The 23,502-nt window shown below is 37.9% G+C and overlaps 1 protein-coding gene across 2 annotated transcripts; it reads right to left on the bottom strand.

The window, feature by feature from the left end:
- Positions 1 to 14: 14 nt before the first annotated feature.
- QTRTD1_1 (Queuine tRNA-ribosyltransferase subunit qtrtd1) lies at positions 15 to 8,932 on the bottom strand (the record flags this gene model as incomplete). Of its 2 annotated transcripts, XM_035729708.2 has the most annotated exons (7): positions 15 to 1,725; positions 4,052 to 4,526; positions 5,263 to 5,362; positions 6,432 to 6,716; positions 6,750 to 6,813; positions 6,849 to 6,930; positions 6,965 to 7,088. In XM_035729708.2, 7 exons carry the CDS (start codon positions 7,086 to 7,088, stop codon positions 1,548 to 1,550), a joined length of 1,308 nt encoding a protein of 435 aa, XP_035586214.1. In that variant the 3' UTR covers positions 15 to 1,547. The 2 variants fall into 2 exon arrangements, with proteins under 2 accessions (XP_035586214.1, XP_051068475.1); XM_051215274.1 differs by having other exon boundaries at positions 4,052 to 5,362; positions 6,432 to 6,813; positions 6,965 to 8,932.
- Between the last annotated feature and the right edge of the window lie 14,570 nt (positions 8,933 to 23,502).

Raw genomic sequence — 23,502 nt, 5'->3', positions numbered from 1 at the left:
TATTTGGAGTAATGCTTGAAATTATTAGTAATGAGAAACAACTTTTACTGTAATTTAATGTTAACATTTTATTAGTTTTGTCTTGTTAACTTTTATTTTTAATGGTTTCGAATGATTTTAACTTTATTAACATAAAATGCCATTCACCATTTCATTCATCCCTGTGTCATAATTATGATTTATAAGCTGCTTGAATTAGTTACAATATAACTTACAAACTTTTTTTTTTTAAAATAAACTTGGTTCATCAACTTTCAATTGTATTTTCACACGTATCGTACTATTCCGTATGAAATTTGTTACCTTGTTTTCAATATAAATTGATTGTACTATTTAATGTGTTGAGTCTTGTACTCGCTGACAACTAATGATTATTATAATATCGATACAATGAGACACCAAATACACATGGGCCACACAAATCTCATTTGATTTCTGTGAAGGTTATGATACTACCCGGGTGCCAATACCGAAGCAGGCGGTTTTCTTAGGGGGCCACAACCGGAGTCTTCGACCTAAAGGTCTGATCCACATAGCAGTGGAGCATCGTATTTATTTTAACACATAGATATCGGTACAAGGAAGCATTAAATACATATGCGCCACACATCTCATTTGATATGTGTGAGGGCTGTGATACTGCCCAGGTGCCCAAACCGAGGCAGGTGGTTTTCTTAGGGGGCCAAATCCGGAGCCTTCGACCTGAAAGTCTGATCCACAAGGTAGTGGAGCATCGTAAGGAGATGCAGTCCCATGGTAGCCGGGAACCAACGATTGGTTCATATGCCATTTGTTCCTTCAGGATACCGGAGCCCATGTACACAATTGGCTTGCAATAAAGACTTTGCAACTCCACTAGATGGATCCTACATATCCACCAACCCGGTTACAGCATCGGATATTCGCTTTTCGTCCTCTCAGTTTTGTAAATAAAACCCCCGCTACGAGAAAGCAGTGAGTAGGATTTCCCTGGCAGAAGCTATATACACACGTGGCCATGTAAGAGCATTTTAAGAGGGAGAGCGGACTCTCCCCACTCTTGGCCACACCAGGGCATTTGGGGGCATTACTTACGCCTGTTACTCCTCGTGGAGGAGCATAGGCCGCCCACTAGCACTGTCCGCCTGTAGCTCTTCTAGAGTTACTCTCGGTCCCAAGTCAGGGTAAAGGAGGGGCTTGGGCATGGGGTTAGCGACTCCATCCCGTAGAAAACTCACCAAAAAAACGCTAACCAGAAAAAATAATTCAAACCAGTCTATAAATTAGGACCAGTTTTATCTTATACATAACTTTTTTCCTTGAGGTATATTCACGTTTTATTAAAAGCTTTGTTTCGATCTGAAAACAGGTCGGATGAGGTGAAGTGTCCTAGAATGCTCGGCCATAGAACAAAACATAGTACTAATAAACTAAATTTAGTTCCTACATGCAGGTGTATAGAACAAATACACCATATTCAATCAATACTGCTCTGTATAATTTGAAACGAAACTTAAGGGTATGTTATTGAAGTGAGGAGAGTATGTAATAGTAAAAATAACATAGATTTATACATCATCATAATCTGTATTTACTGCACCTTTGAACTCATTTGTTTTATCAACAGTTAGAATGTGAATAGGAAAACGCCAATTCAAGGCATGAGTAATAAATGAGTCAATTTTGTTCAGTGATATAGATCGACGGAGATCAGAGAAAAAACGATAATATTGGTGGGAATTATGGCTAAAATTGTAAAGAAAGAAACAAATTAAACTCATGGATTTCGGTTTTCAAAGTAAACTAAAAAATAAATTGTGTAAAACGTTCGAATGGTATGGTATTATAATCAAATAGTTGGGGGGGGGTATTGTTAAGCTTTACAATTATTACCTTTCAAAAACTGACAGGAGTTGAAATATGATCGAAAAGTTCACAACCACCTTTACTATACAGCAGAAAATTCGTTAATTTGTCTTATCTATGGACTTTTTAATGAGAATAATCTATCATCTATTGTCATTAGACAAGATTTCAACATTCTAATATTGTATACAATAATACTGAGCAGAATTTGTTTTGTATGAAAATAAACCAATCTAATGTTCTGATTTATTTTATTGCGACCAAGCTACTCTAACTGCTTATTCTTTGGATGCTACTATTTCACTCGACAAGTCCCCAAATCAAAACACAGTTGAACAGGAATGTAATTATATATATATATATATATATATATATATATATATATAATTTATACAAGAAGGCTCCCGTCTTACTTAATTACTCACTAGCGCATTGGCTAAGAAATGGTCAGACAGTGCACTCCAACACAATCCTGCACAGAGCGTGCTTCAATTCAATCTGTCCTGTTGACACCTATATGTCAGTCGTTTTATTTGTTTGGGGTTAAAGGTACTAGAGTATTAGAACAACGATGCCATTAGCGTTCGCTGTTCCAAAGTTAGATAAAATTACCAGTCAGACGGCTGTTGAGCTTGCTAGATACAACTAAGTAAAATAGACGTTTAGTCGGGAGTGTATGTGGTCTGAAGTCTGTATTAATTCAGAGTCCTGTTGGCGATTGTATCAAAATTAAAACTGAAACTATATATTTCAATATGACGGCAAACCGATTATTAGGTCGGATTAAATGAAGTTGTGTAGTACTATTGATACTTGCTGGTGTTAAATGTATCCCGAAGATTACAGCTTCAACGCCCCTGAATGTCCTGGTACGGTCAGTAGTGAGTTCATGCTCTCTCTTAAAATGCCCTAATGTGGCCATATGTTTATAACTTTTGACAAGGAAGTCCTAATTACTGTTTTTTCTAGCGGCAGAAGTGTTTTACGGGAGCAAAGGAACAAGAACGGAGGACCCACTTGTGGGATTTGAGAGACCCAGACTTAAAACTGACTGTATATACTGTCTCTAGGCTTCGTGAAAACGAACAGTGTCACTGGTTACCATGGAACTGGAGCTCCTGACGTTGCTCAACGGACTAGACCTCCATGTCAAGGGTTCAGGGAGTGATCTATTAAGAAGACCGACTGCTTTTGCCTTAACGCCTAACCAGTACCCCAGACACTACACAAACACCTCTGTTTTCACTTTCTTTACTTCTTTATTTCCAGTTTATGTACACTTCTACCCCTTTGACAATCAACAATTCGTCTACAGCGGAGGTTTTGTCTTGTTGTTAGCGGGACATAGACTGGATTAAAGCATGCTCAATGCACGATTGCTTTGGTGCACGCTGATTGGCTAATTCTTATCCAATCAGCATTAGTCGATGGTTGGAGAATACTCTAGAATCTTCTCATGTAAAGAACCATAAATATACTAACGTTTACTCTATTGTGCATCTTACTTCCATCTAACCTTGTTATTAGGAATAGAATCTCTTTCCTGTTCAACCGTGTTCTGATTTGGGGACTTGTCGAGTGAATTGGTGTCCGAGAATACTAAGCAATAGGAATAGCTGGGTCATAACTGTAAGAGAAAAATGTAACACTTGTTTAAACGGTCTCGTCTTTGAATAGTTGACTTATGGGTGTTGTGATAGAATACGATACTTGACACAACTCTTTCGTAATTATGTATGCCATTTGTACTGGTCTCTTTCAACGTCAGAACTTTGATACAGACTGAACAACAAATACTTTTAGCTATGTCTTTGGGAATTCGTTGTTTGCAGGTCTAATAACGGTGACCATCTAATGTAGATGTGTATACCACAGTCTGTTTCCAGCTAACACTAACTTCTTGCATAGTTATAGCCGACATGCTACCTGGTGTCCTGCTTCTGTGATTCAACCCTCGACCAAGATTGATCACATCGCAACTGCCTTTTGTGGAGTTTGTACACTACCGTACCCTGAATACTAAGTAGAATTGATTACTAATCCGTCAGTTTTTCTTGAAAGGATCTTCAAGTTCCAACGTTATATGCAAAGTTAGTGAATTGACAGGAACAATTATTCAAAGTTAACTGCAACAGACAATTCACACTCAGGAAATATGTAAATAATCATTGGTGTAAACGATTATTTAATAAAAAAGAGAACTCACATCATTAGTAACATAGGAGCCAACATTTCTTGAGCAATATGCAAATGAGATATGTATATCCGTGTGTGGTGTAAACATGTGAAACAATTACATCCAGGTTGAATCGGTAAGTGCCACTCCTTTGCATCCAAATTATAGGACTCTTCAAAGGGAAACTCTAAGAATTTTGGATCCGAAACCATGCTAGAGAGGTTATTTTCATTCCAGTCTTCGTAAATCCAACCCATCCCACTGCGACTGAGTCGGTATGGCAAACTACCATCAAATATGTCACATCCTGAACGAGCTGCCAGGGCAATATCATATGGTTGCCATATTTGAGTAATAAAACGTGGGAGATGAGGTGGAATATGAGCAAATACTTTGGGCAAAGTAGTGGTTAGGAATTCGTGTAAACCTTTGTTTTCATCGCTATAGTTTTTGACTTCAACTGAAGATACAGGCAAATCTCGAAGTACACCATCGATTACTACACCTGAATATGATGGAAATTGGCGGAACTCACACATATATTGATACATATCACTTAGGAAAAGTATAAAAATTTTCCGAGATAAATAAATTTTAGCCAGTGATACATAACCACAAATTCCAAAACGCTAGCGTATTTCATCTTTTTTATTCATATATTACATCTGTTTGACATTGCTGACCCATCTTTACCCATTTTTATGATTGACTGCTAACGTTTCTTAATATTTTCTATATGGGATGTAGTAGGGATACAACTATTTATTGCTCAAACTCCAGAAAACAAGTGAGACATGAGAAACTTCATTTTATCTGGGTGCCACTGCTTCCAATGATATCAATCACTTCATGTAATATCAGTTTCAATTCACTGAATTGCAAACATCGTTATCAGTTAAGAACAAGGAAGTTAGAATTCTATGTTTTCGTATCAGGATATGGACAGTATTTATGTGATGATACGACCTTACTGCTTTACTGAAGTAAATAAAGAATTCGAAACTGTGATAATACTCGGTAGTGAAAAGTTGGGATATATAGTATTTGAAACCTGATATTATTATGGAGTTAGAAAGTACAACTGTTATAAATGTATTGAAGGAAGTCCGGAAAGCTATACAAATCTTGAAACTTTTGTAAGTACCGATTTCCGTCTCTATTTACTGAACGTATATTGAACAAAAAGCATGATCTAGTTAAAAATAAACATAGAAAACCTAGGTTAGACCATGGGTATATACCTGAACAAAGTGAGAAATCTGTTTCAGCGACTGACTGAAGACGAAGCTGTAGATTATAACCACCGGCGATGGATACAAGTACCGACCTTTTTGCGAACTCCTTACAAATAAGAAAAAAAGGTTAAGCTGTAGATTATGAGTGTTTTTACGTAGAAGCGAAGACAAAGTTACACAAATCAACTGTTGTTTCTGAGTTCATATTCATTCATAAAACGCGTCGGAGTTAGCAGCACTATCCCACTATCTAACTCAGCTCAGACTGTAACACTAACCGGATAACCTTCGAGACCTAACGTCAACAATGCTTAGTTGGTGGGTCTATTACACAAGAGGAACGGTTTGAAAAAAAAAGACATAAATGTGTTCAGTTACTTCATCGCTATGTGGTATAAAAACGTAGTTTTATGAGGTATACTTGTTCAGCTGTCACAGGTGGTGAAAATTAGGCTTTGGTCAGCCACCAGTACAGAGAAGAGTCAAGACATCCAAAAAATTGGTATAATACAATACAATCAGAGACTTTTGTTTCATAAGCTGAAAAAGCTCTGATCAGAACGGGATTTTATCGTGCACATAAATTGTTTTCATAGAAGAGTGGAGAGTAATTGAAGGTTGTCCGACGGATAATATTATGTTCACAAAAGTTCGTCAGCATGTGATGATAAAAACGGAGGAAATACTTTACAATGGCCTACGAAAAGCCAATTATCCTACGACTTGGAAAGACTGGTTGTGGACCAGGAGCCTCGCTAAAATGGTTGTATTCAGCTCCTAAACTAATTTCGTCATAAAAACAAAAACTGATCATTTATACAGTCAAAAGTGAACATATTTTCACCATATACCAAATCAGATTGTTTACCAGTTTACAAGAGCGTGCTGAAGTACATACATTAGGACAAAAGAGTTATTGATCATACTTCCGTAATCCAAACGACAAATTCCACGGCAATCGTGACTAACTTGTCAACATATTTTTATCAATACAGGTAAACTTATAACATTTTAGAATGACATATTAGCTGGATCTATCTACATGAGACGGTCTTTTTACAAACGGTTAACTCGATCTATCGACTAAACACTTAGTGTCAGAAAGTTGTCTGAAATTACAAATGAAAAAATCTAAATAGCTACACAAGGCATCATTTTCTATCAATACAGCATACCTCATGAGATGTACATTCTGAAGTTAATTTCTTCAAGTACCCTGAAGTGCGGACGACGGAATTCGTAATTCGCTTTAATGTTGGATTCACATCTAACAGGAAAGTTTCGTTGTCAGTCGGCGCTTGGAATGCTGTCGGTGACGCAATCCTACTGCACGTTAAATATTCCGCAATCGACAATTGCAACCGCCCACCAGTTGTCCAAACTGGGACCGACGATTTACTAACAGCCGCTACAGTCGCCAAGTGGGTTGGATCTGACTGGAATAGGAACGCACCACGTTTCTAAATAGCCACGTTAACAATGTAACGTCATACCCCTAAACCCGCAAATTTGACAATACCACCACCGAACTTCGTTAGAGAAAATCTGCGTTCCGCTCTATAAATAAACTCAGAAGTCATTCATAAACATACACGTAACCCATGGAAGCGAAAGAAAACTCTGGTAATAGCTCTATTTTTTCATAAACGTCTGGAGGAAGGAAAGGAACACTACCTAAAAATAACTCATATAATTATATGTCACAAACCATATCTTGTGTACAATAGACATCCAGGAGTTTGTAAGTTTATCTGAAGATGGTTTGTGCTCTCTGAAAGTTTCCCCAGACGCATCGATCCACCGAAAGTATGAAGAACATCGAACTTCACCATTATGTATAACGTAAGCACCCAATAAATCAAATAAGAACGATTGGATCTAGGTGGATAGAGATGGTGTGATATTTAACCGTTGGTAAGTTTGGGTCTAGTCGGTAGATAAGTTGTATCGAGTGAACAAAAGCGTATGTACAAAAAGGTGGAAAAATGATGTGATTTGGAAGTACGTACTGTACATTCACAGTTATTAGAGTAGCAGAAAAGCGTGAACTCGGAACAATTTAATAAGCTAAGCTGAGGAAAGTGATGTTTTAAACGTGGTAAATTAACAGCGAACATAAATCAAATAGCTCCTAGTGATAAAAATAATGTTTCCATTTAACCTGAAGGTATGATGTCCCAAGGTTGTGAAAGATCAAGTGGAGTGAGAATAAGAGAAAAATTATACCAAAGACTTAGCAAAATGTTTAAACTTAGAAATAATAGGACAATCGGCAACAATTAGTGCAGTATAAGAGTAAACTCAGAGTATTTTGGAGATCGTGAAAGATACAAACAAGATTTCAAATGCGTTACGATATAGAAAACCAGGTTGTGTTGTCGATAAATTTTAGCTGGCGGACAGGCTGAAAGTTATAGGACGGAGCAAAACTACGATGGACTGTATACGATCACGTTCAAAACCGATAATTATATTCAACCGGGGCGATTAAGTCTAACAACGATGGGAAGGCGCAACTCAAATAAATGCCTAGGAATTTCCATAAATTAGATTCTCAGTTAGGTGAGTACAGGTCTTCAGCTTGATGAACCTATAACAAGCTACAATCGCTCAACTATACTTATCCATCAACCAATTAGAAGTAACCTTCAGCCTAAGATTACGAGGAATAAGTTACCTTATGTCACGTTTTAATCTATTGTGTTGTTTATTTGCAAGCAAAAATCTTGTCTCCAGAACACAAGGCGTAGAAATTCCCTTGACTTCTTATCGTTTGTTCATGTTTCTTTAGGCTTATTCTCGGATGTACATTATGAGAGACCTGTTTATTAGATGTACCACCTGATTGTCGAACTAATTCGATTATTCGTGTTGCAATCGTTCACTATACCAGTACCAACGACACATTAATGTATGCTAATTATCATGCACTTTAAACGAAATGGCTACTTGGGTCTATATTAAGCGCTTTATCATTGATGATAATGAGATCAATCGTTTAATCGTCTATCTTAATGCGACTAATCGTTAATTAGCGTTCAGGTTGTGTCTACTAAAATAAATAGCTTATTGTGGTTAACTGACTTGAAGTTGTCTGGACATTGTATCTAACTCCTTCTTCCTTTACTAAGTGATACTGTTTATTTCATACGTATTGTTTCTGATTACTGAAGCGCCTAAGTGATGTAATTGCTACACATGTAATTGTTACATCCCAATCTCCCAATTTCGGGGAAATTTGACCCATTTTAAGAAAGCCACTATAGAAAATTTTTAAAACCACAATTTTTTTTCAAAATTTAGAGAAAACTTTGGGTTTTTCCCAAAAAGTTTCATTGTTATGTAACAATTACATTATTTAGGCTCTGATCATATGGGTCGACTCTTATGATTATAATCCGAATTCACACTCACTACTATTCACCGACATCAGCTTTGTTTTTTGACATCTAAGCTGACTATTGTAGATGGCTAAAACTAAGTACGCATCACTAATGATCTCAATACTTATACTAGAGTATGTTACTTTGAAATAGATATCCTATGATAAAGGTCGTAAATAAATAGTATACTAGAAATTATAATTCAATGAAGCCACTATTCCGCAAAGTGGTAAAAGTATCTAGACCACATAGAGATACCAACACATGTAAAAGTAGAGTAAAAATCAAAAGTGTCACGGGAAATAGAAATTTAGATTCAACCAATATCCAATATCTTTGTCGCGATTTTATATAAACCGAATGATTTTCTTGTGCTTACTTCCAGCTGTTTTAATGCAGTTCCAGGCATTTGATAATTTCTAATTGTTGGTAGTCCAGAAACTCGACTACACTAGTTCTAGTCAGTTTAGTAGTTATTTGTAGAATGGTATATTATTTACTATGAAAGTGTGTGTTTGTCTCAAAGGGGTAGGATTTATGGTTACCAGAAACTATCACATTACCAGGCAAGAGGCTGGTTGGTTGTCATGTGAAAATAACAAAGCGATAATTCGAGTGAAAAGAGTAGACGATTGGTAATATTTAAGGAGATTGAATCGAAAGAATAAAAAGGGGAACCTAAGTGGTAATTAGAGAGTTAGCAAGTAGATGCTGATATACGGTAATGATAACCGTGATAGAGTGTGAAACATACATCAGGTCTAAGAAGGAGGCTGTAGAGCCAGTGAAATGTCACTGAGCCTTAGCCAAATCATTCAACAGTTGGGTCACAGAATATCGAACAAATCATCGATCCTCGTCAAATTCAGGGACAACCAACGCGCATCAGTTAATCATATGCCATGGACTAGTCCGTCTGGTGGTGGTCTTACTATCTTCTCTGTACTCATTCCTAAAAACACATTTCGGTAATAACGTCCTTCGTGTCGTATGGTTTTCAGAGCATCCTTAGTACCTTGATCATACGTAATGTTGATCCCCATTAGGTGCTGGCAGCGAGTTGTGATTTCGGCGTTAGGTGTTGGTCACAACATTCCCATCTAACTCAAGTAGCCTCCCAACCATTCGACATAGATCACCAACGTTGATGATCTACAAAATGGCAACTCGTGTATCAGCAGGTATCTATCAAATCTCTCTTTAAAGCTAACCATTGATGGTACTGTGGTCATTTTGATTAGGGGAGAATCGAAAGTTGAAACAACTCATACAGAGAGAAAGTGAGAGCGTACCCGGGTGTACTCTCTTTGGTGCGTACTCTTTCAAGGGTTGACACGAGCAACGTGGTGTTGATGTTCTAGTAGTATTCTCTTCTTGCAGTGGCTTGGCAGACTTAAATCAGGTATGATATCATCAGATCACCTCTAATCCTCTTGCAGATCGATGAGAATAATCACAGGTGTTGAATTTTATTCTCCTGCAAATTATGTTTTAGCCACGCTAACAAATTTGATGTCTGCCTTACACATTAACCTCTTTGTTAATCGCTAATCAAACATGTACAACAATGTTCAAGTAACCCTCTGTTACAGAAAAACCATAACCCACTTCAAAAGTCCTTTTTCTGACTTACTCTTCTAAAGCGTTTTGTGTCAACTATTAATATCAGAATGATAACCAATCGTCTATGAAACAAGGTCCGGTATTTATTTAATTGACTATAGAGCAAAGCAGAAGCCTCGAAATTTCTCTGCGTTAATTTTTTCACGAAACTACTAAAAGTCCGCTGCTGTTCGTGTTTATTATTATCATCATGATTGGTCCTCTGATACATTAGACATTTGATTTACTTTACTCCCACCTTATTTCCTAATTAATGAACTTTACTCCTATCCACCCGCAGTATCTAGTTTTTAAAGAGATTGTTCTGTAATACACATACTCAAATAAACCGATCTTCAAGGTTTATTCGATCTGGCCCATGCAAATAGATATATGTCGATTACTCTCTGCAATTGATTAAGAATTCCATCGCATCATTCTGAACTATAGTGCATGAATTATTTTCCAATCATCAATTTTATTACATCGATTATTTGTCTGTAATTCCTTTTGTAATACATATGTTATCATCTATTCTTGTTTTGTTTCCCAAACACAGTAAATTGTTCATACATTACACCTCACCTCCCTTCATCCTTATAATAAATTCAACTCAATTTCCTTTTAAATGCTGCAAAACCTGTTTAAATATTACGACTATCATGTAAACATCGTGGAAATATGTGTTGATTTTCATTTCTGATAAAATCCGAAAAGATTTCTCAACGACAGTCATATACTAGTCAGTTGTTCGTGAATAATCATGATAATAGTAATAATAGCATCTCTGATTGAATGGACATTACATGTGTTTCTTGATTTTCAGTAGGGCTTCATGAAGGATGTTGTTCTCATTTATGTGTTCCCTCATTTGTTCATTGACCAATCTTTCCATTACCTTCGACATTATGGGGAGTAACGCGACAGATCTGTAACGGTCTGTATCTTTTCTATCTTCTCCCTTGAATATAGGAAAGAAAGTTGTCTGCCTCGTTCTCCAGAGAGCTGTTAAGGATCAAGTGAGTGTCAGAACAGATCACAAACTGATGTGCTGATGGCTTCCGCTCACTGTTATAGGATAATATTTTGGATGTTGTCACATCCTGGTGAGTTTGAAGTACTCAATTGTTTGAGTTTCCTTAGTACTAAACTTGGAGTTAACCGAATATTATCCACACGCTCTAGCGAAGCTTAAGCGCCACAGAAACACTTGCTACTTTATTGTTTATGCACATGTAAATCCAAAGAACCTACCAGCTATCTTTCATAAAATAGCGACGGAGTAGTGTAATAAAATGATGAACTAACCAGAAAACCAGTGGCATCGTCTGGCTCGTCATTGTTTCGTCTATTGCTGCGTTAGCCTTTCTGAATATTCCACCTGATACCTCAATGGTCTTCCGTATCATTCATTGGTATTCTTCCTCCCGCACTGTACCCTTCTGCTGTTGACAGAGACTCACGACACTTACCAGCTCAAACTAGAACCCACCACCGAAAAGGAGAGTAGTTCTGACCACTAATCAACATGAGGGGCAAACCAGAATTCAAATAGAGGCCAGACATAGTAAGAGGACAAATAAAAATCAAATCTGTCGCGACTAGAATGTTCACGTTTAGTTTGAATGTGAAATAAAACTAAATAAATGTGATCAACTACCAGACCTGGCAAAGTGAATATAAAATCATATAGAAAGCAGTTTTGTGTCGAAACATTAATAAGCTCCAGTCACAGGTAAAGTGAGAGATTTTCGGGAACCATGCTGTTTACAATTTTCATAGTTTTAAGTCATGAACTGATCTCAGACTACCATTGGCAACCTGGAAGCACGAGATGGTTGTTTAGTCTTATTATTTGACGCTTCAGCACCGAACAAAGTTAGATACCAACATCATTGGATGACGGCTCAGTGGTCTAGCTAGTGAACGTTTGTGCTTGAGATCTAAGTTCTTGTGTTTGTTTCCCTGGACACGCACTTTGATGAGGCTCCTTAATAGGATTAAACAGACATGCAGTGCTTCCTGGTTTTAAACAATGATAGTCAGAGATGATAATGAGATCAAACAGCTATCATGCTTTAATTGGTTATCTCAGGTGACCTTGATCCGCAGGCAGGAATTGTAGAAACACTGGCTACAACCAGAGCCACAAATATTGAGACTATTTGTCCGAAAGATGAGAAGTTAATACAACTGCACAAAACTTATATTAACAGTATTTTATCAGTCTTGATATTTGTAGATTGACTAAAGATTTCGAACAGAGACGTGCACTTTCCTGCTAGCAATTGGATGTCAAATGAATTGACAAGAGTTCAAAATGACTCGATAGTAACAGTGAGGTGAACAAAAAAATAACGACACAAGATTCTATCACCAGAAATATCAGACAATGATCTTTCATACTCAGGAGAAGATATGAACGTTTTACTCCTGTCACGATCTGTGACTTTGTAGAACATTATCAAGATGTGATTTAGATCTGCTTTTGGCTAAAAGTTTAAACTTACAACGCAGCTAAAGCCTACATCATCCTCCACTTCGTTCAAATACGATTACTGATTGTGTCTACCGACAATCATTTAACGCTAGTCAAGGGCTACATCTCTTCACATCTCAGAAGTACAAAATCGTTGCTTCATCTTTCATTAAATTCTCGTATACCAAGTATTAAGATTATTACTGTACAGAAGAACGAATTTGATTTGCATATATAAAACTATCCCGCTGGGCTATAGAAGAATAAGAAGTGGTCCGATAATAATGTGCAAAATCTAGATATTCTATTCGGACCGAGAGTTCACCACCTTTTGTTTCGAATTTCGTCTAGCAATGTGTACTGAGAGATCGATGTTGTCGTTCATTCATTCTGCTCACTTTACTATCTGTCACCTACACTTATTTGCCCTTTCAAAATAATTATCTATATAGTCTACCTGTTAATAAGATTTTGATCATAGTATTCTGTAGTTTGACTTTGGTATTTTTATATCATAGCCAACTGTTTACCCATCAGATCATATGAAAGCTGATGGTTTCGGAACCCCATTATTGGGTTAAACATATTCAGCTACATCGCAGTCTGATATGACTTCTCCAGCTGCTCACCAACAATTAAAATGTTCAAGTTCGGAATATCCAGCTACTCGCAGGAGCATCAACTCCATGTTTCTTTGACGACAGAAAAATGCAAGATCATAACTTACTACTATCACCTAATCAAAGCTGAACCCCTGTTTAGTAGACCTGATTGTTTCGACCATTTTTGTCTTTTTATTTGTTTTAACTGCAATATCTACGTAACCGATCACTTAAAAACGCAGGTCTTATGGACAGGTTGTTGGTACTATATGAAATGACTTCCTGAGTTGGTCAGATGTAAGTCTGCAGGTTCAAGTGATTTTAAGACTTTATTCCTGTGTGGTGTGTGCCCATGCACATTTTCGAAGGCTGTAATTTTGCGCACTTGTTCACTTTTTTAAAAATTGTATCATATTTTTCTAATTTGTTTATCCAGTAACATGTACATTCATGAGATTCCCACCCGTATCGACACCATAAGCACAAGAACAACTGATCAAGGTTTTATCTAAAGGGATGACTATGTGTCCGAAATGCTAAAAAATGACCACAGGCACATGAAAATTTAAAATAAGACCACGAAAAACATCATGGAATAACAAATATAGTATTCATTACGTGGGGAAAGTCACGAAAGTCAGCATTCCACCAAGAACCATGGCACCCACTCTGACTCAGACCCCTATTTCTAGTAATGCTGGTTAAAAATCCAAAGAAGCACCTCAAAATCAGGCACAGGAAAGTGGATTTTGATGTTGAAGGACATGACAATAATAAATGTATAACGTGTTCATCACTAGATAAAGACAGTGTCTCCACATTCAAATGCACTCTTACAATTTCAGATGGTAATATTTGTATTTTATTATAGTTTTTATTTTTCTTACGATTGCCAGTGAACCTCCATCGCGGTGAAACTACAACCCGGTTCAGAAGTCTCCTTGATTATTTTCTTTCCGAAAATGGATTGTGTCACTTATTGAATATCAATATATTTATTAATGATTTATACAAACAAGTTCCATCATCCATCTAATTGACTGAAAAACAATGTGTAAACTCGGAAACTTTTCACGCCTATTTCATTTTATTTCTATTTATCTTAATGTATGAAGTCTGCTTATGTTCATATCCATAATTATTACTGTGATCATTATTATCATGACTGGTCCCTCGACACATTAGATATTCTTTCCATCTCTTCTTATCCTCCTAAATATATATTATTCCTAAACACCCAAAGTCTATAGCTAAAAACAAATTATTTCACAGTACAATTGAACAAATTAACTTTTCAAATTCATTTTATCATCACTACACACATACATATAACACATAGAAATTTATATTCGATTATCCTTTGCAATTAATTTTGACTTTCACAGCATCATTCTAGATTATTGTTCGTACTAATAGCCGGTTTTACTCTGTATACTATCACATAAATCAACATGTGTTTATTGGAGTGCACTAAAAAACCAACAAAATTAATAGTTTGCTTCAGAGTTCGATATTCATTACACTATTATTATCATGGTGGAACCCTTTCACTAGGTGATCATTTCCTTCCTCTCTCCTTCTTTCTTCCAAATAAATATTATTTATAAGATTCCGAGGTTTCTAATTAAGACAATAACTTGTGTTACACTTAAATTAACTTCTCAGACTCGTTTTATCTTCACTATGCATATATGACTCATACATATTGATATTTGGTTATCCATTGCACTTGATTGAGACTTTCATAGCATCACTCCGAATAAGAGCCGCACAAACACCTATTCGAGCGTCATATCCCACTGCAATAATAAGACATTCTTCTTAACTATTTATTTTGTTTTATTCTTGTTACTCATTCGGTGATACATACACAGTAGTTTATTCTAATTCTGGGTTCACGGACACACTTACTAAACTATTTAAATATTTCGCGTCTCCTCTATTTCTGTACGATCCATTTTTAAGGTGTTTTTGTGTGAAAATCCCTCCATGTAAACACTTGTAATTTATTTCTATTGATTCCTTCAGTTGTACATTTTGTTAATCTTTTTCATTACATTTGAAGTGGTAATATTTGTATTCTACCATAGTTTTTATTTTTCTTACGCCTTCACTCATATTCCCTGTTTCTTCCTGAGCTGCATTTATGTTGTTTTAGTTGATACTTAGTCTGTGAAGATATGACTGACAAGCTTATTTTGCTACACACATATCCCTCGTTCTATTTTCGTTTGTGATTGAGTTAACTGAAATCTTATTCAAATATTATTAAAAATTATTTACAAAATAAAATTGTCAGTCATATCTCCACAAGTCTTGACGGCAGCCATATTGATTTTGTTTCTTCTTTGATTGTGTTGCTTACACTGACTGGAATTGTGCACTTTTGATTGTGAATTGAAACACTCCTCAAGAATCGGAAACCCTGTGTTATAAGGCAATCAAACGTTAACTTTCGAGCGAATCTGTACGTGATCTATCCAGGAAGGATAGAATAACATTTATTTGTTACGATTGACTTGATTATTTAAACAATTATTGGTTGAATAACTCAGTGGTAAAATTTCTTTTGAACTGTACAGTCAAAACCTTACTTTGGACTCTACAAGAGAACCTAATAGAAGTCCATCAAGCCTATTCCAAGATATTTGGGTTTAAACCATTAGGAATGCTTGACGGTTGGTGAAACAAACCGTTTTACGGTAAATTAGTGGATAAAACGTTGAAATTACAAGGTATGGGCTAAGCAACTAAATCTGAAATAATTAATCTTAAATTTTGGTCGGAGATTCAATAACCTCTACGGCTAAATAGCACTTCGCTATCACAGCTGATTTTATTACATGATTAAAATTCTTAGCTGCAATCAACAATCCTATGTTGTCTGACTGAATCAGAAACCTATTTTCTCACACTGATGCATAGCCTTCTGTTGACCAACGTAAGTGGTTGAATAGTCTCGCCGACGAAATGCATACTAGCTGCCGTTACTACAATGAGTTGTAGTTAGTCTCCAAATAAGAGAACACAGCGACAAAGAACAATGAGTCGAAATGTGTGACAAGGTGGAATAGCTTCAAATGATTGAGAAGAAGTTGAAGTAAGTTTGTTAAAAACAAAAGCGAATCGAAAGAAAGTAGTTTTAATGAGCTCCAATAACTATGAACCTTATTACTTACCATCTGTATTATTTTCACTTATGTTTTGTCCAGTGCCAGCAATTAGGCCGTAATGAAAATCCCTGAGTTGGTATTTTATAGGTTATCTAATTAGAATAGTGAAGGGAGTTTAAATTTGGAAACATGAGTCTGAGTAGCAAGTGTAGTGAAATGTCCTCGCTATCACTAATTGATTGCCACGTTCTTAATCGTAGAGGGCCTGAAACAAACAAAATGTTCCGGCCCACAAACGTGGGTGGGTTCAAGTCATCACCCTCATCACAAATGCTTGCTGGCCAGTAACTATATCCTCACTACTTTCGTAATGTTAAGGCCTCTTAGGTTTGTTTATAAATAAAATGTTACATCCTACCTAATGCTCAATTTTTACGTCATGTTGGGGAACACTGTTTTCTAAGTACCATTTTACAAGCTTATTAGAGGGTCGCAAATCACGGACTGTGGTTAAGTCAATGCCTTGGATGACTATAATATAGGTTTTTGGTTTTTAAGCTAAGTATGATAGACTAGAAGAATATTATGAAGGACAATTGTTCACGGAAGTAGGTATAAATATGAAGGAATATAACAGTCATTGATAAGGCAACGGGTAGTGTATCTAAATTAATGATAAGTCCGTCAAGTGAACCAGAATGTAGTAAAACGAACAAAAATAGACAAAAAGCGAATCAAATTGACTTAGTGCCGATGGTATTTTATGTTGTCCTAACCGGATGGTGGGTTGCGAGCTCCATGGATGCTAGACCGCTGGTAGTATGTAGGGGATCGTGAGTTTCACTTGACAACTCACTAGGTCAGTAGTTGACGTCTTTTATGACCGATTATATTTGCGCGGTACTGATGGACCTGTTGACTTACCTGTATACTTCAGGTAAAAATAAGGAGAGATACATAGCTACGGAGACATATCCAATACAACAGCAAATAAAATGTACAATGGAAACAATGGTATCCACTCACATCAGTGCGGCATGTACGGGAACAGTCAAAAATTGACCACAAAAGTCGTAGCCGAAACGAACAGCAGTGCGGTTACAAGAACTTCACCCGCGAAATCACCGTTTGCTGCACATATGTCGATAATTATTAAGGGGAAGTGAAAGTGGGTGACTGTTAGAAGAGATAATATCAGCAACATTATCTTCATTGCGTGAAAAACTACGGACGAAGATAAGTGGCTAAATAACTTAGTTTTATTTGGTGTCTAAGTATCAGAGGGTAGTTTACCGGAAAGTAGCATATATTCCACTTAGCAATAATAGTGTGATGTGTTCTACTTATATCGGCATAAGTAGTATATCACGCCAAACAGGAATATAATGCTTGGTAGCAGAAGGTCAAGAAGACTGAGGAGGAAAGAATGGGAACAGAAAGCAGTTGGTATGGAAAAGCAGGAACAGTGAAGTCTGAAACGATTGACTGATATTTTTAAAAAGAAACAGTCATGTTTGAGGCAATTGATTGGCATTTTGCGAATTAGGTATTTACTGTATGGTCTTTAGACTTTATTAGGATGTTCTGTGATTTTGTGTTCGAATGTCCCTACTTGTGTTAATGTTCACCACAGTAGGACAGATACTGCATCCTATCTGACGTAAGCGCTATCCAAACAAAACTCTAATCCTAGTATAGAGGCTACATCGCAATTAAAATAGTGGTTCTGCACTTAGTAGATGTACAATAACAAGCTTTCATGATGTTATGAACAGATTAATGATAAAACAGTACCTCAGTATTAGTTATACACAATTAAAGCTATAATGAAAGTGATCGCTCCATAAAACAATCGGCGAGTCCCGAAGAAGTGACCAGCATGAGGGTTCTTGGGGTTACTATGCTAACTTTTAGTAACCCCAACAAAGCCTACATACATGATGTGTAACAGTGGTGGTGACTATCGTCCATTCCGGCTTCTCCGCCCTTCATGCCACACAACGATTAAATTCACCTATCTGATGGCTTTAAACATCAGAACTTGAGAGGACCTGGCAGAAGTCTGTCGGGTCTACTGCAAATTAAGTAGTGACTTTTACTGTCGCGTCCGATGTATTCAGTGTTAACCTTGAATGGTAAGACAAATAGGTATGCTTTAAGGTCAGAGGACCCCAATCAACAAAATATTCCAGTGCACCACAAGCGATGACTGGTCAACTAAAGTAGCCACACCGGAAAAGCCCTTACCAGAAAGTTTCACACCCTTTCCATGAACTTACAAACAGCGGCAGCCAAAGAGGAGCACTGCTTGAGATAACAAACAGCTAAGTGCTCCGCTGCAATTTGACAAGATTTAAAAGACAAGAAATACTTTTCCAGCTCGGACAAAATAAAACCTTACTCTCTTATGATGTCACAGTTAATGAAGTAGATGTATGATGGGTGACATTCAGATGTGACAGAAGACATATGGAGAGAGTTGGAGTAGCAAAATAGATTACGCCTACTTTGAAGACTCAGTGCTGCCAAAAGCCAAACTAACCGAACTGTTAGTGTTTTGTCAATCTTGCCTCAACGCTCATGCCACCAGGAGCTTGGTTGGAAGAATATATCATCCACCCATAGGTGACAATGCACGAAAGAAAAATACATTCCAAGTGTTATCACTACAATTGCACTTAATGTCTGATCGCTTACTTGTAAACATGTTCCTTAATACACCATCCCAAAATATTAGTGAGGAGACTCTTCTACCTAAAGAGCAGCCTAACAAGAAGCTCGCTGGAACCATCAAAGATACATGTCTGAATGAATGTAAGTAAGATGAGTAAGGATTGGAAACCTTCAAAACTGCACTATCTACAACCTAATGACCGGCTTTTAGTCGAAAATGTCCACACTCAAGCGCCAATAACTGGTAGTCATATTTAATGTGTCTAGAAGTAAGGCACTTCAGATGGGCGATGATGTCTCCCAGATTTATCGCACCAATGCATAGCACACAGCCGTAATGGAGCATTTTCATCACGCCCCGTAACACACAGTAATGATGATAATAATATTCTGCTGACATATCAGGTACGCACAAATTTTACAGATATGATGAATAATTTGCAACATTGGTTTACAAATAAGATACTTCTTAAGGAGGATCATTAAATAAATAAGATAAATGAAAATGGAAGAATATTCGCTCACATATTTAGCGGGTTAATAAATAGATTTATATTATAGTGCTGTACTATGAGTTCGAAGTTCACACCACGTCAACCTGACGGTGTGGTCTAATAATGGATGGCCACTTAGAGATAGCGAGTAATATAGTTCAGGCAGTTATCTTGCACACTATACCCCGAGCCAAAAACACAATTGGAAAGATACGATTTCGGCAGGAGCAAAATGTAGAAGTTCACTACACACGAAACTGAGAGCCTGTCACGACTACAAAGTTTGCTTAAGGGATTATGACCGTAGCTCCTTATTGAGATTTATAGATAGATACAGCGTTAAAGTACGAATTAATAAAAGATATTTCCAGGTCGAGCTAGCAGCTAAATTACAGGTTAACCTGAAATGTCTTTATAGGTTTATGGCCGAACGGAAATCTGCGAACCTGGAAGATTTCTCTCTCAAACCGGGAACGCTTAACCAATCTCAAAATCAGGAGTCTCACAAGAAACAATTCCAGGTTCATTCCTCTTCCTTACTTTGATTATTGGACTCCTAGACAGAGCCAGCTCACTGTCCATCATTTACTGAAACGATACCAAGGTGTGGAGATCTGTAAAGAACAAAAACGATCCGCTTGATCTTCAGAAGTACCTCGTAACAGTAGATAAGTGTAGAGTAGACAAAGGGTCTGAGAAACCCTACCTCATTAGAAAGACACACACGTTACAAGATATGCAAATCCAAAAATGGCTTCTAAACTAACTGAAAATAATGCAGTTGAGTGTCTAGATCTGGAGTTTTACTGAAACAGCAAGAAATGAATCTGTTTACATGAGCTCGTGACAGATTTCCCAGGAGTCCTTTAAGAGAAAACTTGACCTATTCTTAAGGACTAAGGATAATATCTTACTATGATTTGCCAATTTCTTTTTTTCCTCTGTTATCGTTGATATAACAACGTTCCTGCCTGGAGGTATTGGCGATCCAGTGCTACTAGACACGGAAGCCCTTTAAGCGAAAGTTTCTACTCCGTCCACAACCATTTGAACCAATTGAGCGATATTGGATTCACTCATTCATATGTGATACTAACATTTTGACTGAGACTGGTCCAATCAAATGGCTTAACAATGAACGCTACCATAGACATAAGACAGTACTTTAACTTCAAGATGCCAGTGCAAAGTTATAAACTGATTTGTGTTACCCTACTCAAACAAACTCTGACATCAGGGAATGGAAATTCATCAGTCCTTGAGGCTCAAACACATACTGACCCAGCATGTGACGAGACTAGCCAAGAAGGATGGTGATCCTAGACCCCGTCTAATGAAGATAACCTTCCCATCTTCCCATATGGCGGCTGCAATTCTGGAAGCATTTTGTACCAACAGACGTCGATTGCCACCTGGAATCCACATGCACCCGGATAGGCCATACGAAGCTAGGACCAAGCACTAAGGCAAGTTGGAGCTGACCATTCCACTTGTGGACTGTCTAAATGATAAAAAACGTGTAAAGGACAGGGCCTACCACCTCGGCAAACCTCATATAGGTGGGCTACCTGTCCATTCACATAAGGCTCACACATAAAAACAGGACGAAGCTCACGCGTTCCAAATTGAAAGCATAAACTGCTTATATATGAACGCCGTGAGTCTACCAAACAAACTGGATGAATTACGTGAACTTAGCAACGTTAATAAGGCCCATCTGATAGGAATATCTGAAACCTGGATATCTTCTCAGCTCTCGAACCAAGAGTTAGCATTACCTGGGATGACTTTGTTCCGCAACGACAGAAAAACAGGAATTGGGGGCGGAGTAGCCATATACATAAGTTCTTGCTTGGAGGTGCACCAAGTTCACAACCTCGAGTTTAACAATCTTGAGGAATCCATATGGTGCTCTGTAAGATTGTCTAGTACTTCGAGGTGTCTAGTCGGAGTCATTTACAGGAAGCCAACTGACGACATCGAGTACGATAGTCGTATTCTGGAAGGACTATCCCGCTCTACTCGTCTCGGTTTCACACACATCCTGATTCTAGGGGACTTTAATCTCCCTAGAGTCAACTTCGCGGAACACACGTGCACTGGAGGCGACAACTCAATTGAAGCTCGGTTCTTCAACCTTATCGATGACTTGGGATTATACGAAAATGTGAGGTCGGCAACTCGTTGGAGAAACAGTCAGACACCATCGCGCCTAGACTGTGTATTCACAAACGAAGAATTCCTAGTTGACAACCTCTTAATCCTGGCTCCTCTGGGAACGAGCGATCATGCCGTCATAGCCTTCAGTTTTGTCATCGAAACTAAGCTAAGGTATCCCAACAATAATTTGCGTTGGAATTTTAAACGGCTGAATGTGCCAGCTCTACATGACTATCTACAACAGGTGATTTGGGATGTTCAGCCTCAACTCGACGTGGACGGTCATTATGACTTCTTACTGCACACGCTCTTATGTGCTACAAACCATTCAGTTCCTCAAACGGTTCCCAAAAGCTGCAAGCCACCTACAGTAATCAAGAACCATACCCTTCGCCTGCTAAGCCGCAAAAGGCACTGTTGGGCGGAATACAAACGAACTAATAACGACGGAGCGTATAGGCAATATAAACATATAAGGAACATATGCACAAAGGCTATAAGAGAATATAGGCTTCAGTACCAGACAAAGCTTGTGGACAAAGTTGCCTCTAATCCTAAAAGCTTATTCCGTTATGCAGCCTCTCTTCGTCAAGCCAAAGCGAGAGTTTCTCAACTGCTAGGTCTTAACGGCCCGACCAACAACGATGGCGACGCCGTTAACCTTCAGGCGGCACATTACTCTCAGACATTCCAACCGGCTAACATCAACTTTGCTGACGACAGTTTCATCTGCAATTCCACAGGACTTTCCGAAGTGGACTTAAGCGCTGACTTGGTGTTCCAGAAATTGCAGCCCTTAAGACTAGATACTTCTCCTGGTCCGGATATGGTCCATTCTGCCATACTGAGGGAAGCAGCCTCAATCCTGGCAACGCCACTTAGCGTGATGTTCTCACACTCGCTTAGCCGAGGCAAATTACCGGAAAATTGGAAGTTGGCTCACATCACACCAATTTTCAAAGGAGGTCGACGCAATGAACCTTCAAGTTATCGGCCGGTGGCTCTTCTGTCATTACCTTCAAAACTCATGGAGTCCCTGATGTACGACGGTTTAAATGACTATCTACTGTCCTTGAATTTCTTCTCACCCCAACAGCATGGTTTCAGGAAGGGTTACTCTTGTATAACCAACCTGCTGACTGCGGTGGACAGATGGACAAGCATCCTCGATCGCAAGGGGAAGGTTGATATTATTTACCTTGATTTCTCAAAAGCTTTTGATAAGGTTAACCATTTGTGACTAGGTATCAAACCACCTCTAATCGATTGGCTTACTTCATACCTGAAAAATCGACATTTTAAGGTTAGGGTTAATTTCACTTTATCTCAGGCTATGGAATGTCCTAGTGGGGTCCCCTAGGGCTCAGTACTAGGGCCTCTTCTCTTCTTGATCTACATAAATGACATTCCTAAACAGGTAACGTCAGACTTATTACCTTTTGCCGACGACGTGAAACTTTGGAGAGAGACACGCAACCAAGACTATATACAGGCACTTCAGGAGGATCTGACTCGACTTCAAAGTTGAGCGGACGATAACGGACTTACCTTTAACACTTCAAAGTGTAAAGTAGTCCATCTGCGAGATGTTGCAAACTATAGTTACAACTTAGGAAACTCCTTTCTAGTAGTATCCCAAGTCGAAAAAGATTTAGGAGTCCTGGTGCCCCATGACTTAAAGTCTTACGCTAACTGTGACAAAAATGCCTTCCGAGCAAACCTTGCACTGGTAACGTTGAA

Source organism: Schistosoma haematobium, chromosome 2, assembly GCF_000699445.3.
Source record: "Schistosoma haematobium chromosome 2, whole genome shotgun sequence".
Taxonomy (NCBI): Eukaryota; Metazoa; Platyhelminthes; class Trematoda; order Strigeidida; family Schistosomatidae; genus Schistosoma; species Schistosoma haematobium.
The sequence above is the reverse complement of the archived record's forward strand: the minus strand, read 5'-3'. Positions and strand labels throughout refer to the sequence as shown.